General features: G+C 36.8%; 1 protein-coding gene across 1 annotated transcript; it reads left to right on the top strand.

Moving 5' to 3' along the window:
* The first annotated feature begins 1,332 nt into the window (after nt 1-1,332).
* Nucleotides 1,333-11,136, top strand: LOC135471302 (WD repeat domain phosphoinositide-interacting protein 2-like). Its single transcript, XM_064750478.1, has 11 exons — nt 1,333-1,513; nt 1,928-2,010; nt 3,498-3,664; nt 3,915-4,109; nt 5,069-5,161; nt 5,543-5,613; nt 5,921-6,028; nt 6,391-6,558; nt 7,387-7,494; nt 7,815-7,957; nt 9,574-11,136. The coding sequence occupies exons 1-11, from the start codon at nt 1,443-1,445 to the stop codon at nt 9,696-9,698; spliced, it is 1,332 nt and encodes a 443-aa protein (XP_064606548.1). The 5' UTR covers nt 1,333-1,442; the 3' UTR covers nt 9,699-11,136.
* Nucleotides 11,137-17,915: the final 6,779 nt, after the last annotated feature.

Here is a 17,915-nt window from a genome sequence, read left to right as displayed (position 1 = left end):
TTGTTACATGATATTTTTCAGGATTATAAATGTTGGCATGTTCCAACACATAGCATTGTACAACTTACAAGGACACAAGAAAAGCGCACTAGGGTTTGAAAACAGTTTTATCTAGAACTTTCATAACTTACCGGTAACCTAAATTACATACCAGCTGTAGCCTATGTTTCCATTAATAAGATTTCCAAGAGGTTTAGCAGTAGATTCTGGGAACCAGTGCCAAAACATAAAAAAGCACAATAAACAAAATATACATGCGTGCACTTGAGGCCTAGCCTAATTTTAGCCACTGTATATCCTTTTGGGTGACAACTGCAATGCACCAGTTTGGGTGTGTCCATTTGAAATACACATTTTGTGTACTGTGACATCTTATTTTTGGACAATGTTGAACTCTTTGGTTGCATTCTTAAGTTTCCACAATTTTGTTTTGGTAAACCCTGAAAAAAAAAATTTAATGCACCTTGTAGGCTATGAATACACATTCACGGTTACATAAACATAATTAAGGCTAGGCCTGTACATAAACTGGGATCTACGCTTCCCTCAGGCTTTGCCTGAAGTTTTTTTGAACTTCCCACCATAATGCTGACCATTGCCCTATACGTGCAACATTCTTCACTACCGGAAGGCTATGCATGGCATAAACACCAATCAAAGCCATAAACAAATAAATATCTTCACAGGAGCATAAAAGCGAACAAATGGCTCCATACTATTGTGTGTACTATAATGTATACATTCTATGCTGCACAATCAGTTCAGCAGTGTTGAAATAAAACATACCGATAGGCTTATACGTGTAACCACCCAAAAGGTGCAAATTTGAGTAGGCATATTGCATGTAATGTCCTAACTGCAGTGGTAAGTACTGCTATTATAGCTATGAATGTATCAAATGTATTTAATAATTGTGAACTTATCAAAAATAAGCAGACTATATACAGTTGCTAAGGAAATAAAAAAAGCAACAGGAGGTGAAATATATATATATATTTTTTTTTTTTGCTGTTTATCATGATCATCATAATCACCATCTCCATGCAACACCATCTCTATCACCATACTATCAGTTATTATTATTAAGATTACTACTACTACCATTATTACTTTTCTCATTTTATTTTTATTAATTTTTTTTCACCTTACATTACATATTCGTGATACTCCGATACTCATATTTCTTGTAACACTGGATATGGTTGATAAGCTGTGGTAGAACATCGAAATATGTTTGACAACAATAATGACGTATATTCATCGTGGGACTTAAGCCAATGAAAATGCGTGTTACGCCCATCGTTGGGCTGTCTGTTATTGTCAGCTGTCGACTCAATGGAGGCGGATGAGGTAGACTGATTGTCTGAAACCCAAAACAAACCTCTTTCACGATTTACGTAGAGTTTGTTTTCAGTGGAATTCCTGTGGGCTTAACTGGCCTGATGAACTTAGCAACTTTAGGAGCAGACCAACAGTCAAACTTGCTGTTTGTCAACTGTAATCAGGATTGCTCGTAAGTGATTTTGTTACCGTACGTTCCTTTTTATCGTGAAACGTCGAGCAATGGCAGTTTGTAAACTAGGCCCATGACAGGTAATGTTTTGTAGGCTAATAAATTCTCGTTTTGCAACTATAATTGCCAAATTTCAGTTTATCTCTTCAATTTACACACCCAGAGTTGACCGGAGTCGTTGTTACGAGCGTGTATTGGTAGACTGACATCTTATTGTAAATGTAACTGAATGCTGTTGTTGTTGTTTCAGTCACAAGATTGATCTGTCAGTCACAATAGGCAGTCCTGTGACATTGCACAACGGAAATTCAATAGTGACTTTCTATGTACATAAACCTGATCTAACTGTTAATCATTGACTGATGTCTTTTACGGTGCGGCCACTAAATTTGTTCATGTACACAATATTTTCAGATCACTTGCAGTAGGGACAAAGACAGGGTACAAGCTTTTTTCATTAGGATCAGTGGACAAGCTAGAGCAAATCTACGAAAATGGTAAGTTAAAACTGTAAAGATAATATGAAATGGGCAAGGCACAAGACCGAATGTAGAGTGTATATATACAGCCTATATATACTTTGAACATCTACTGAGCAAATTATTAACTACATGTAATTTATTATCTACTACATACTTTAGGCTATTTATACACAAGCTGAAAGAGTAGACAAAGAATAGGCTTATATTTGTGTTGTTGCGTGTGGTGCATTTCTCCATTATATGTACTGTAAATGCTATCTGGCTGCGTATAAATCTTGTAATTGGCTGTTCCATTGTCCCACACCCTACAAGAAGGGTGAGACATCAAAAGTCTGTTGAAGCTAGCATACAGCATGAGCCAATAGCTGATTTGCTCATGACTGCTAGGACGCCTCAAGGCTGAATTTCATCTGGTATTCGTTATTGGACTCTTATGCCAGCTACAGCTAGGAGTCACAGAGAAAGAAAATGTTGTTTTAAAGATTAATGCTGATTGTGTGTCATAAGGTAGTGAGAATCAAAAGCGTTCAACCTAGATAAATTTTAGAATCTTGAGCCTTTAACACTTTTCGGTACTTTTCCCATCATGCTTTCAACATGGCAGCCATCATAAAATCCATAAGTTCGGCAGGCATTTTTACCCTGTCTCAGGAATATGACAGGTAAAGTTACATGATACCTATAGGCCTCTTTTCGCTCGGCTTAGGCTTCAGCTTCAGCTTCACCTCACTATGTTCGGTATTACCATAGCACTGTCAAAAGAGATGGCAAAATATTTTGGCAACAAAGTAATTTGAGCAGTTGAGCAGTAGTGGGTTATTTAATAGATCATTTTATCTTCTGATGGAATTAAATGCCAAATTAAATAACCGAGCAACCCATTGTTGTATATGTTAAGATGGATAAATAATAGGAAGCAGGCATAACAGTTTAAGCCAGTGTGGAAAGAAACAACTAGTGATAGTAGCAACCAGTAAGTTTGAAATATAAGATAAGATATAATTTTTCATAAATATATACATTTGCATTTAGGGTTACATTTTGCAACTTTGAGTTCACCACTTTATTTATTCTCAAACTAAATTAAATCTCTTCATTGGCATGTACTTGTACATGTATGAGTGCAAAATGTCTTGTTACCTTATTTCCTCGACCTTTTACCATATGAAAGAGCAACTTTATGTCCAATTGATACTCATTCTTAAGTTGATTTTGGAGACAAAACTAGGTTGGTTGGATTGGCCAATTTCATGGCTTCACAAAAAGTGTAATTTTACCATTCTATCCAGAATAATGCTTTCAGAATATGCTTAGATAAACCCCTTGCAAACATGCAAATAGATTGGAGAATTACAGTACATACTGAAAGATTGTGGAATTAGGATACATACAGTATCTATAACGTTTATGTCATCTACACTGATGTACATAATAACTTATGCAACTTACATGTTGCTACTGATGCTTGTTATAATACATTTTATACTTGTTTTGTTTTCTAGATTCTGAGGATATCTGCATTGTGGAGAGGCTGTTTTCGAGCAGTCTGGTTGCAATAGTGAGCTTGTCAGCTCCTAGGAAACTGAAAGTGTGCCATTTTAAGAAGGGGACAGAAATATGCAACTACAGTTATTCCAACTCTATATTAGCTGTCAGGCTAAACAGACAAGTGAGTTAAGATAAACTTTGGCTACTCTTTGACTGTAAATAATCATTGTTTTGGGCTGATATTACAAAGACAATAAATTATACAAGTTCAAAAATTAAAATTGAGGGATATTACTTCTGTTTTTGATCTCCAGTGTGTCGTAGTCGTTCAGACCCAAACCGTTTCTTGTGTACATATATATATATAATGGGAAGACATTTTTAGTGTATGCTACACATGCAGTGCAATTTTTTCTTTTTTCTATTTGTAGAGACTTATAGTATGCCTAGAGGAAAGCCTTTACATTCACAACATAAGGGACATGAAAGTCCTACATACTATTCGAGACACTCCACCAAACCCAAGTGGCCTATGTGCACTGTCGATCAACAATGATAACTCTTTCCTGGCATACCCAGGAAGTAACCAGATTGGGGAGGTCCAAATATTTGATACTGTAAACTTGGTGAGTTAAAACAAAAAAAACAAAACAACTGACAAAAATACTAAGATAATGGAACAAAGTACATTTTTAGCTGGCTGCAGAGTAATGTGCAAAGCATTGTGAGAGAGCGGAAAGTGGCGACAGTGTCAGTGTCTTGGGTAAGCTTTGTGGAATAGTCCAGCTATTTCATTCATATGAAGTCACATTTCAGTGCTTTGAAGATGTAGGTCCCTTAATTCTGAGATTATGCGTGAATTTTTTTTTTTTTTTAATTTCCAGGGTTTGAACTGTACATGTACATGTAGCCCCTGAGAAAGGGTTTTTATGTTTGAGTTTTTACTTCAGTAAACTTAATGGACATGATGACTTTGCTGTGACGATGTAGACCTCAAAACTCACCCAGATTTTTGACGTCGCAAATTTGGTATTAGATTCAGTAGGCTAAACATAAAGCTTCCAGAGTAAGGTTTTATGTTTGGATCAACTAGTCTCTCAGTTTTCAGTACAACCTCATGGAACTTGATGGGCTTGATGAGCAAGTTTTGAAGAAAAAGGTGTCTCAATTTTAAAATTTTAGTTGAAATTTATGTTTCTTTAAAATTATCAGGCCGTGGACCAATTTCTATACATTTTGACCATACTTAGATTTTATGTTTTAGTAACTTGTCTTATAATTTTCACATCATGTATTTAAAATATACACCTTTTAAATCTGAAATAATATATGGATTTGGGCAAAAAAACAAATTTGGGTTTTCTTGACTATTTAAAGTGAAGCACTGAGCTCCCAGCTTTCTCACAACTCTTACGAAAATATTTTTACAAATACATTTCCATCTGTGTTTTATGTGCAAATGTTTCCACTTGAAAGTCTTTAAGTTTCTCATTTAGAGTGTTGCTTTATCAGGTGAAGTTTAAATTTCAAAAAAGAAAATTAATTTGCATATTATGAAAAAAAATTGTCATGTTGGTATTTACAGAGAGCTGTTACAATGATACCTGCACATGACAGCCCATTAGCAGCTTTGGCATTTAATCCTTTGGGCACTAGAGTCGCAACAGCATCAGAAAAGGTGAGACAAAGAGATGGATACATGTAACTGTTAATTTAGCAGGAAGTGTTTATCTGATTTTATTGATTGTGATGAATTCAGTATAGAAGATAAAGCAAGGAATTACCATGAATTACTTTCCCTGTAGTTCACATACACATATGCGGATGATCATGAATCTAGTATAAATAAAATCTCAACCTGCAGAAGAGAAATCATTTTTAAAGATAAAACACAGGATACATGTGTGTTTAATCAGTTGCCATATGAAAATTCATATGGAAAACCTTTATCAGCAGTGTATCTTGCAAATCAACTATGTTATAACATTACATTACTATTAGTATTTGCAGATTTATTTCTATTGTCTTGTAAATGTAACATGTTGAAATATCTTTACAGGGTACAGTCATCAGAGTATTTTCAGTTCCTGATGGACAGAAATTGTTTGAGTTTAGGAGAGGTATGAAACGGTAAGGTGTTTGTGTGACTTCTGACCCATTTCCGACACAAATCACCAATAAAGCTAAGAGCATACAGTTATCATTTTGTAAAGAGATAACTATTAGGTAATACGTTATACTCATGTTAGATAACATATGTTTGTGGTGCTTAAAGTGAAATAAGTGTTGACTTATTTAACTGTCGCTGTCAGTCCTTGTCAAGAAAAAAATGTTTGGTTGAACTATGAAGAATAGCATTGTGTTGTATACTCCAGTAATAGTCTGTGGTATGGATGAATTTTTGATGAAATTTTATTAACTATGTTGTGTTGAACAGATGTGTCAGTATCAACTCCCTGGCCTTCAGTGCTGACTCTCTTTACCTGGCAGCCTCTAGTAACACAGAAACTGTACATATATTCAAACTGGAAATGATCAAAGATCAGTAAGTCTGCATCCTTGTTAACCAAAGTATTTGTCTTGGTTATATAACTACCTGAGTATTCAAATATATGCTGTGTGCAGTCTTAATTCTGTCTGGATGGTTTCCTCATCCCCCATATGCTGCAATTTGAAATAATTGGAAGTTCTTATTAAAAACAAAAGTTAACATTTTCAAACTTCTAGAAGGCTGTTTATTTTACAAAGTTCCAGAACCACAGACAGAGTTTTTGTTTTAAACTTTAGCAGTGCACTTTGCTGAAGAATGGTAAAGTTGTTGAACAATTGTGAAGATTATGAAAGGTGCAAAACTTTTCATTATAACCAAACCTCAGTCACACATGGTATGTGATATTGTACTTTCAGTAGACCTCATGAGGAGCCTCAGGGCTGGATGGGTTACTTTGGTCAAGCCCTAAAAACCTCAGCTAACTACTTACCTGCACAGGTCACTGAGATGTTTAACCAAGGGAGATCATTTGCCGCAGCTCGCCTGCCTAGTTCTGGGCTGCGCAACGTCTGTGCATTAGCTACGTAAGTTCTAGGTACATGTACCTGGTATCTCAAGCTCTAATGATTTCAATTTCCAAAATTTGACCCTTCCAAATTATGAATTCATCTATTTCAAAATGAATTTTTTTCCTACCAGGCTTTGATCCATGTAATCTTGTTGCTTTTACCACAAATGTTTTACAGTGTAACAGCTATATCCATGCTGGGTTATTGAGTTTGTATTTTTATGTAACTTGAATCTATATAATGATATACATTATAAAGCTTTACATTTGTCTCCTTGTAAAAGATTGGTGTCCTTGTAAAAGATTGTAAAACATCAAAACTTTAAGAAGAATGCTATACCTGAGTGAACAGAAATCTGTAGAATTATGGTGGTTGTTATCAATGTGGCACTTATATATATAAATTTAATCAAAGCACTATGATGAGCTTTTGATGTTTGTGATGTTCTAGTGCAGCACAGTGACTTCAGAGACTCTCACTTGTGAGATTATTGTGAGTTTAGATCCAGCTCATGCTGGCTTCCTCCTCAGTCTTACAAGTGAAGCTCTGCCAGCAGCCTGCAGATCATCATCGGTTGCCCCCAGGCTCTGCCTGGTTTCTTCCCAACACATAGCTGACCACCATCATAGAAGTGAAACATTCTTGAGTATGGCGTAAAACACCAATGAAGTAAATAAATTAGAAATGAATTTTTTGCTCTGGGTTTTTCTTTTTTTCTTGGTGTATATATATTTGTACATGCATAGTGATATAGTTACATATACAATTGATGTAAGGCAACATTTGTATTGAGGAGACTCTATGTTTATCATTATCTCTAACAAAGGTGTTATTGTGCTGTAGGATTCAGAAATTACCCCGTCTGCTGGTGGCCTCTCAGGACAGTTATTTGTACATATATAACATTGATCCAAATGAAGGTGGAGATTGCATGTTGTTGAGACAGCATAGGTGAGTCCCACATTCATTTTAAATATAGAATACACAATAAAACTGTTTTATGCAGATCTCAAGTCTGTTGTAAAGTGGGATTCTCATTTAGTGCACTATGGCACTATTGCTTATGGCATTTCGTGAAACTATTCATCACCGTTCTGGATGGTCAATCTAGGCTGGTCATTGTGTCCAAACTAGAGTAATAAGCTGTTTAAGAATATGTTTCGCCAGTATGGCATACACTGCTTTTACTATGAATGAAAAACTCTGTGTGCAGAGTGAAAGTTGAACAGCTGGCTATCCCCTGTACTGAGGTGTTGTTCTGTGTTTTCCAGGTTGGATGGTAGGCCTGGGGAAGGAGCACATTCACCCGACTCCCAGACCAGTGTTGACAAAGCTCTGTCCCAGACTGGGGCCAGCTATGCCTCCACAGTGCGCCGCCCAGACCAAGGCCCACTACTCCAGGGGACGCCCCCAGGTAAGCCCATCACTGGGTCATCTCCTCCCTCCCCATGGGGAGCCGAAAGTTATGCGCAGGTGCTTCAGAGACAGTGGAGACAAGAAGGTCAGCCAGGTGCTGCTAAGCCAACAACCACTCCAGCTCCTGTGTCTCCAGGGCGGAGTAGTCTGTCTTCTGAGGGTAGTGAGGAGGAGAAGGAGAGGACTTCATGTAGGTATTTGGCAGACTCAGGTAAGGGTTGCTCCCCTTGGTTGCCATGGTATCTTCCCTGTGTTTCCGTGGGATTGAGTTGGGAATGCAGTGAGCATTTGGTGCATTAGTCCTCTCCTAACTTCACCTCATTACCAGGTAAAATATTATCTGCGATATATGCTTCTGTACTTATATGACATTCAGCAGATATTCAGAATTTGACATATCTGCCCGACAGTATCAGTGAAAAACAGCACAGGTTTCTTGTGTAATACATGTATGTAGATACATGTTTTTGTTTTAAAGGATTAGTTTACAGAGTGATTCATTCTGTTTTGTTTGTTCAGTGCCCTGTTTCCTTCATCTCTATTGGGACTACTGTTCTAAGTTATCTATCACATCTAAAACACTGTTACATTATTAGGTGTTTTATTTTGAGCATTGCTTTCTTGTTTACTAACACAGCATTGTACATAACCATTTAGTTCACAATATGAAATACTTCTCATGAAGTGTTCTGTTTCTTTTGTTGTTGTTGTTCCTTCTCTTATTAGGTTTTTGAATGTTCTCTCTCTCTGCTTGTTTTGAATGTGTAGGCTTTGTTTTTAGTTTGTTAGTTCATTTTAGGTTTGCAATTTCCCTTCACCATACTATATCTTAAGGCTCACAATTACCCAGTAACCGTTAACCTGCTTCATGCATATACACACACTTGTGGTGGTCACCCATTTATCTGTACTTTCATTAAATTGTTGCCAAACTCCTTTATTTCATAAACTTAAAATTTATGTTGAAGTTATGGCAAGTGCTTTTTAAGGATGAACCACATCTACTGTACCAAAGTAACACGTTAAGTTTATATTTAACATTAATTCATTTGACAGGAAATGCAAAATGGTTCTTTTAGCATGAAACAAGGCTAGTGGATGGTATTTATTGACAATAAATAGAAATAGGAATGGAAACAAATTGAAATTGTATTTATAGTACTGCAATGCTTGCCAATCACCAGGACACATAAGATGTGCGTTCCAAACTGACCTTGGACAGGGAATTAGTACATTGTTCTCATTGTTCAAGGAGAGCCTAGGTGACAAGAAGCAGTTGACAATGCTCGGGAGGCCATTTGCACACTCTGATGTTTGTCAGTATGGTGTACACATCTATATGTCACCTTTCAGAAAGTTTGCAAGCAGCAAGCCAAAGGTCTGGTTTCTTCCAGCCATAATTCTGGCCACCATCCATATAAATGAAAAATTCTTGAGTGTGGCAGTAAACAACAATTAAATAAATAATTAAAATGCATTGTAATATACTTTCTTGATCAAAGTGGCATACTCTTAATTTAGGAAGTCTTTCCTGTTCAGAGTGCTTAAAGCTTTAATTTGGTGAATTGGCTTTGTGCTGAAATACTCACTGTCATTTGACTTCTCTTCTTACAGAATCTCAACCCTACCAGGACCTAGAACAGGGAGCTGTTGGGGGAGATTTGGAGAGCCCAGCAATTGGAGCTTTAAGATTGGATGATGACAATGAATTTCCTCCAATGACACACAAGAATGACTGATCGTCTGCTTTATCTTGTATGTTAACAGACTATCATCTTTACTGTTCAAAGTCAAGCATTCATTTAATTTCACACCATCTAGGAGCTTTATTTAGGTTTTTGGCTTATATATTTTTTTTTCTTGAATTTCACACTTATTTGGTTTATATGGAATTTATTTTAAGATAAAAATGTGATCTTTTCATGAAGTCAGCCTTCAAATTATTTGGCTTTAGAAAACACTCATTCCACAGCAGTAAAGGGGAGGTGCTGTGGATTTTTATAAGTGACCGCCATGTACGACAGCAGAGATGTGGAAATTTCATACAACTTAGATCAAAAGTTAACTTAACATTGTAGAAAGCTTGTAATCAGTCTTGGAATTCTGTGTGTAGGAGTTTGTCATCACTAAATCAATACAACAGGGATTATGTATAAACTTGGTGACTTTGTGAAATATTGTGAGGAAATTAAACACTCAAATGTATCATAACCCATTCATGTCCTTGCCCTTTGGCTTTGGTATTTCACTGCGGCAGTCACTCTGTGTCCATAGGCTAACTGATGAAGTGCTTGATGCCTCTTACGTGGATATCCTGATGTGTTGTGAGAAATATATTGTATCTTTTATAACTGCCATGAATATAAGTAAAACCTTACCTGCAAAACTTGTGCAAATGATTGACAAGATAAAGTGTATCTGTTTGTTGGATTGATGCCATGTCGTTTTGTCGTTTGGCAGATGCTATTAGATGGATATTTGATATTTCTTTAATGCAAATAATTAGCTTGCAATAAATAGTTCCAGTGTTAAAGTATTTCTGCATAATGATTTAACCAAAAACAACTGTTTGCTCGTAAACCATGAATAAGCTTGCCATCAGTAAGTAAAGAATGGCATATTCAGCCAAAATGTTAGCACAGCTGAGACAACTGTATAGCTGCCATGTGACCAGCCGTTACCTTATCTGAAGACTCTGCAGTTTCAGACCACTGTCTTAGTTAATTTTTTTGTGGATGAATATTTCCCAATGTTTTCCTCCAGAATAGAACTTTAATGATACCGTTTTACATGTTTGTTTTTTTGTTTTGTTACTTTTTGTCCTTGGATCCCATCCATCTTCAGATTGTGAGGTTAAGAACCATGCCCATTCTCTTATGATAAAATGCTTGTCAGCACACTACATATATATTGGCAATGTTATGATAGTGTTAGCGTGGAGATCAAACGTTTGTAACAGTAAATGTACATAAATATTGCCCCTCCTTTTACCTGTACAAATGATGTATTAAAGAGATAAAGGAATTTCCAGTTGATGAGATAAATTGAACTTGTTCCAATTTACTTTAACATCAGCTGAAAGAAAACTTCTGTTCTTTAAGGATTTAAATATTATCTTTATCTTGTATTATTGCAAGATGTCTTAATATTAATAAACACAGAAAAATTCACAATGTACGTTATCTGTTTCTATTTGTATGTGTTTCCATATTGTTTTCGTGCTATCTAGCATCCAGACTAGCATTGTCCGAAGTAAATCTCCAGAACGACAAGGCCGAACTAAATCAAAGTTGTTTTGAGTATGCCTGTTGTGAGCCCCAATGCTGACAAACTGTAAGAACAAGAAACTCCTAGCTCAAGAATAACGGTGAAATACTTGACAGAAGCTGCTAATAACACCACTGGAATACTCCATGTTCTTAAGTAAAAGTTAAAGTACAGTTACCAGTCTTCCTAACACAGCGGTTCAGAAATTTCAATAAGATGATCAGACTGAAGACATACGCAAAAAACCGGTTCATGAAACCATTTTAGGCGGTTAATTCCAACTTTACGGATGGAGAGCTGTGGATCGCTTAGTTATTGCCACCAAGCAGGGTACAGATGGCTGTGCAAGAACGCAATTCGTAATAACGAGTCTAGAATGGCTTTTTGTAATAACCACTACAAGTTGCTTCTTTCAGAGTGGCATTTTGTAAACTGTTACAAAGTGCAACTCTCAGTGTGGCTGTTTGTGATAACTTATTCGCTTCAAGAAGACATTGGAAAATTTCATCTAAAGATGGCAAAGCCTAACCTGACATGTCATGAATGAGAATAATGACGCTGACATCCTTTAAGAATATAGTTGTTACAAATTGCATTATTAGAAATTGCGTTCCAGACGCTACCGCAGTTTGTAATAATTATTAAAATTTGCAACTTCCAGAGAGGTTTTTTTTGTAATAAATTCTGACAAATTGCAACTACGAGAGTGTCTTTTTGTAACAACTTATTTCATTCTGGAAGACACTGGAAATTTTCATCTAATGATGAACAAGCCTGACCTGACAGATGTCATGAATGAGAGTAATGACGATAACTTCCTCTAAGAACATATTTGTTGCAACTTGCACTATTCTAGCGCAATTTGCAATAACAAAATTTGTTAAAATTTTACCATTGCAATAATTTATAATAAGGGTGTGTGGTGTTTACTTTGAGGGCGTCTGGTGGTTGTTGTGGAGGCCTTTGATGTAAGACTTTATGATGGATACTGCGAAGGAGTATGTTAACTGTGACGGGTCTCATTCTGAGAGTGGCTTTTTCTTATACATTCTTGAAAGGAATAAATTATTTCAAAAAGCCACTCTGGGAGTGACAATTTGTAATAATTTACTAACAAAAACCGTTCTCTTGGTAAGTGTAACAACGCAGTTTGTAATAAATAGCAATTTGTAATACATTTTTGAAAGGAATAAGTAATGTCGAAGAGCCAGCCTAGGACCACTCTGCAATTTGTAATAATTTATTACATAAAGCCACTCTTGGTGTGTAACAACCCAATTTGTAATAGCTTATTATTAAGCTATTACTATAAAGTTTCTTGTCCGTTTTGGGATTGAACCAACAATTCGTGATCTTGGACGATCATAATCACTGCCACGACCTGCCCACCCCTCAGACCAAAGAGAAGTGATGCCGCCAAATATGAGTATATATTCCGGTCACATATTGTGGCTGGGCCACTTTCTACAGATGTCAACAGCGTCTGGGCAATATGAAATTATCTGCTGTGCTTTCCTCTTTAAGGGTGTTGAACAATTATTACGATTGGACAAGAGACTTCATAGAGAGTTCCTGCCTTAACAGTTTTCGGCACCCTGCAGCTCTCCGACTGTTCAGTTAGATTAAACTCCTCATCTTAAAAATGGAATAATTTGTAGATTGGGTTTGTTGTTCATGACAACACTGCAGACGCCAGTATAACCATCTGTTTAATGTGAAACTGTTGCAAGTAACATGGACGTATGTGTTATACACCGATGTATCGAGCAAGCTAAATCTAACTCATTATACACAGCAGAATTTGATGAGTTAGTCGTAACACCTTAATTTACATCCAGTGGACATGTTTCACAATTACAATATTCCGCATTTTAAAATTATTTTTGAAACTGGATGGATGATGAATAGGGTGAATTGTACAGGATCTCTCGTGCATTTCGCATCATGTATATGTACGTTTGACCTCTTAAAATGACTCGCGGGAAAACATTTCTGATGAACATTTCCTGTCTGTTCCAAGCTGTGTAATAAAAAAAACACATATCTATCTTTAAATACTCTAATACTGCAAGCAGCCAATGCAGATCTTAATTTATGCTTGATATAAATGTATATACGTTGTTGATTCGGTTAGAATGGTACGTTATGCATTTCAAGGTTACTCCTATAATTGGTTGATGGGGAAAATTTGGGGTTTTTCGATGCGATAACATTAACTATTAATTGTGATCAGAACAGATATAACTAGAAGTTTTGTTTGCGACAATCACACAGGCAGACTGTAGCAACGCGTGACGTGCAACACGAGCAGCTGATGACTGTATGCGCATGGGCCTGTCTGGAATTTGATGATTTAAAACATCCGCTGATAATGATTATGTGTCATGCGCCCTCAGAGTGGTTTAATGCCAGGTAATAGGCAGGCAATTTAACCAAATTGCTACACAAGCTCGCTAGAAGCTTCGACTATATCCGTTGGCGTGTTATGGTGTGCAACGTTTCTGACGCACATCAAGTTAAGATTCCCAAATGTGAATGTTTGATTATTTATATACATGCTGGAGAATTCGCTGTTGACATCTTAAACAACAGATGGGTGCTTGTGTTAAGTTACAGGCGCTCTCGGCACGCCTTTGCTATTTACTACATAGTGTGGTGACTGTGTTTTACACGACAACAGTGTTGGATGAACCGGAATACCGGATTCTGTTCCTATCGCTGCTGGGTATTATAGTAGAGGCCCTATTCACCATCTTAAGGAGGGGAGGTGTCGAATCCAAATGGTACGGTTTTGATCTCTACATAATTAATTACTACAAACAGCCATTCCTTACTATATAGAACGTTCAAGTTAAAATAATGTGAGGAGAATTTTACGGGTGCTGGGTTTCCAAAATCACTGCATGATATACAGATAGGTCTATATGCATGTACATAAATTTGGAAAAAGTGGGGGAGGCGTTGGTAGTGAAGAAGGCTTCTACCTTATTAATGTTTTATTTCACACAACAAAGCAATAGGCAATGCATGAAACGTCAACTAATTGTATAAAATATGTCAGTATGCATGAATACAAATAACACACCAGGTACAGGCTGTTCAGGAGAGAAACACATCCAATTCAGACGGTTGATGACTTTTTGTACCTAAAACATCTTGGCTACGTGTGGTGACTGTCTAGATGACCGCTCAACGAATCATTTAATTAATATACTCAAATGATCGCCGTCCAAAATTCGTTTGTTGACACTGGAATAGAAAAGTAGCGTAAATAACCAAGAATATTTTAACTGTAATAAGTGTGAGACATCCATGCACAGGAGAAAGCTTTGATTGTTGAACGATTTAAGACGATCCGCGATCCCTGATGTCAGTCTAAGTACCGTTATTTAGATTATGTTAAAAACTATCCCTCCCGAATCTCACATTTACTAGAAATCTGTTTAAGTTTTGGGGTCTGACAACAAGGCTGATGACACTGAATGTATACAGTTTAAAATTTTAGGCACACTGGAACGCTACTTGAGTTTCTTCGAATTTGATTGCGTTGATTTGGCGCATGAAACATTTGTAAAATTATAGTGGACAAGACAAAAATTTGGAAACCAATAATTCGACCTTAGATCTCAGCTTATTAAAACCAACCCATATGATATGCATATCCTGTTTATACATTCATGAGTAAATGTACGTATTTAGTAATGGGTATAGTAGCGTTAAATCAATTATGAATATGGCCAATATAATGACAACCCTTGAACAATGAGTTGTTGGCTTGTGAATAAAAAACTAATAATATCTATAATTGTGCAGTACCTTTATCATGAGAGAATAATTATGCCAACTCTGGCCCTCAGTAAGTGGAGCCTCGGCTGAGCTACTGCATCCGCGTTTAAGCTTGCCATTTTTCACTAGCCATGACTTGCAGTTTATTTTGTTGTCCAAACTATTTGTTGTTTGGCTTACTGCTACATGTTAATCTAACCCGGTCACCGGTTCTTGTAATACCAGCCAGAACGCAGTCATGTATCCACACCAAGTCACCCCTACGTTTTTATGGCGTGGGCCTATATGTTCAGTCACTCTCTTTCATAAAGCTTCCCAGCGTAATGCGAATAATTAATACATACAGATTCACCAATTAAACGTGTCTACGTGCAACAATTGTAACTCCATGTTTCGCCATGTTTCAGAAGCCAAATTATTCATATTATTATAAACACCTATGAATCACCTGGACGGATACGATTTGTTGTGAACCATCCTGTGATTTATCCTCATGCCACCTATCAGTAGACAAATTCCTTAAACAATTAAACGTACCTAGACTTTAAATATAATCAAAACATCTACCATGGTTCTACCATTAAACCACAGCACACATTTGCATGGGTGCTTAATATCGTCGAAGGAACCTCGTTAGCTCAGGCAGCAAGGATATTGGTACCCGATTCACGAAGACTATTTGGGCTTAAGTCCAAAGCTTTAATATTTCTGAAGCTGTATGTTTAGACTTTGACTGACATTGTACGACCACAAAATAAAATCAGCGGTCAAAATTTTACCGATCTGACACATATATTTAAGAAGGGGTCACCAGGCCACCAGGCCATTGACCTATGAGGTCGCCTGTTCGAATTCATCTCTGGCTATATACTTTGGCTGTTATTTTCTTCCAGAACCCCGGATGTGTCCACCCATAAACCATATCGTCGTCATATGCGCCAAAGTTGTAGACAACCTTCTTTTATGAATTTGTTTTTAATGGGATGTAGTAATTAGTGCTATAGACATACATATTTGATCAGGCGTAAGTGCATGGTGAGATGTACCGTTTCCATCTCTTAATCTCCTGTAGTAATTGGCCTATTTCTCCTTTGTGAATTTCAGCTTAAATATGAGAGGCTGAGACGCTAGAGTAAGGACTGTCACTCTCCCTAACCATAGAGGTAGAACAGATTCTACCTCCATGGACTAACTAAAAAGATGAATTATCCTATTGTGTGTGTGTAAACGTACCAGTTTGGTGGTGATATTGTTTTAAATTAGCCTGATATAACTGTTTTATTCTGAATATCGAAGTGGCATTTAAGTTATTTGAACTGGCAACCGCGATCTGGCATCCTTATGGTGGAGTAATTATGTGTTACCAAATTCATGACCATGTAATAATGTTGCTTTAGTTGTCCTGTATATTGACACTTCATGAAATACATTTCGGTTTCAGGTTTTCCTCCAGTACGTTTGCATTTCTGGCAGCAACAGTACCAAGTATTTGGCTTCTAGAGCTAGATCGCTTAAACACATTCACTCAGCAGCAAGTAGGCAACATCACAGACAGATACACCAATATCAGCGCAACAACTGACTGGTCTGCTGTGAACGAGGCCATTCAGCTACCAGGGGCAAGTAACTCTAACCAATACGTTATAGTTATGTAGTTATAGTTAATATAATGTTAAGTTATATTAATAATAATATTAATTCCTTTTCCTGTTCCTTTCCCAATAAACCTATATATGAGTATCAGACCGAACACTTATTATCTGATATAATCTATATAGTGGTTACTGTTTTACTTGTGACCTAATGGAGGCATATTAAAAGTCATATTATGTTGTGAGCTTGTACAATGTCGAACATTTTTAAGATATATTAATGACTACAGCGTCAGGCAAACTGATAAGATGTCCAAAAAATTATTCATTCATGAAAGTACATTAACGGTCATATTATAATGCGAATTGCAAGATGCTTAACATATAATTACATGTATACATTCCAACAAGTAGATTAACACGCCAGGCTGATATTCACACATTGATAATAACACACCATTAACCACACTGCAAGGCGAACTGGTAAGGTATCCAAGACAGTCACATGTTAGGCTGAATCTATGCGTCGAACCAGACGTTCGTATACCAGCCGCCAACCAGTAAGGACATCCCAGGTCAATAATCGCAAGGCCAATTCCCAAAATCGACGTATAACATAAACCACCAAAGAACTAAGAAAGTATATAATGTACGAAATTGGATTCACAAATTGATGACGGCATATTAATGCATGAAGACTATTAAGATATTCTACATTGTCACACGCTGTACTGATATTCACACTTTCAAGAAGGAATGCCACTGACCACATGATGTACTGATATTCACACTTTCAAGAAGAGACATCACTGACTACACGCAAAAAGGGACATTATTGACTAGAATGCATGGCGACTATTATGATGTCCTACATGGTCATGTGCAGAACTGATATTCGCACATTTAAGAAGGGGTTTCATTAACCATAATGCATGGTGACCACATGGTCTTACGCAGTACTGATATTCACACATTCAAGAATGGTGATCATTGACCACAATGCATGGCGACTATAACGATGCCCAATATGGTCACACGCAGTACTGATATTCACACATCAAGAACGGGCATCATTGATCATAATGCATGGAAGCCACATAGACAAACGCGGGAAGGGATATTCACACATCAAGAAGGGACATCATTGATCACAGACTATTAATATGTTCCACATGATAACACACTGTACTAATTCTCACTCATTCAAGGAGGGACCTCATTGACCACAATGTATGGAGACCTAATGGCCACACCGAGGATTGATATTCACACCTTTATAAATATCATTTATATTTAAAAGCGTACAGCATA

This window comes from Liolophura sinensis, chromosome 1, assembly GCF_032854445.1.
Source record: "Liolophura sinensis isolate JHLJ2023 chromosome 1, CUHK_Ljap_v2, whole genome shotgun sequence".
Taxonomy (NCBI): Eukaryota; Metazoa; Mollusca; class Polyplacophora; order Chitonida; family Chitonidae; genus Liolophura; species Liolophura sinensis.
This window is presented reverse-complemented; position numbering and strand designations above follow the sequence as displayed.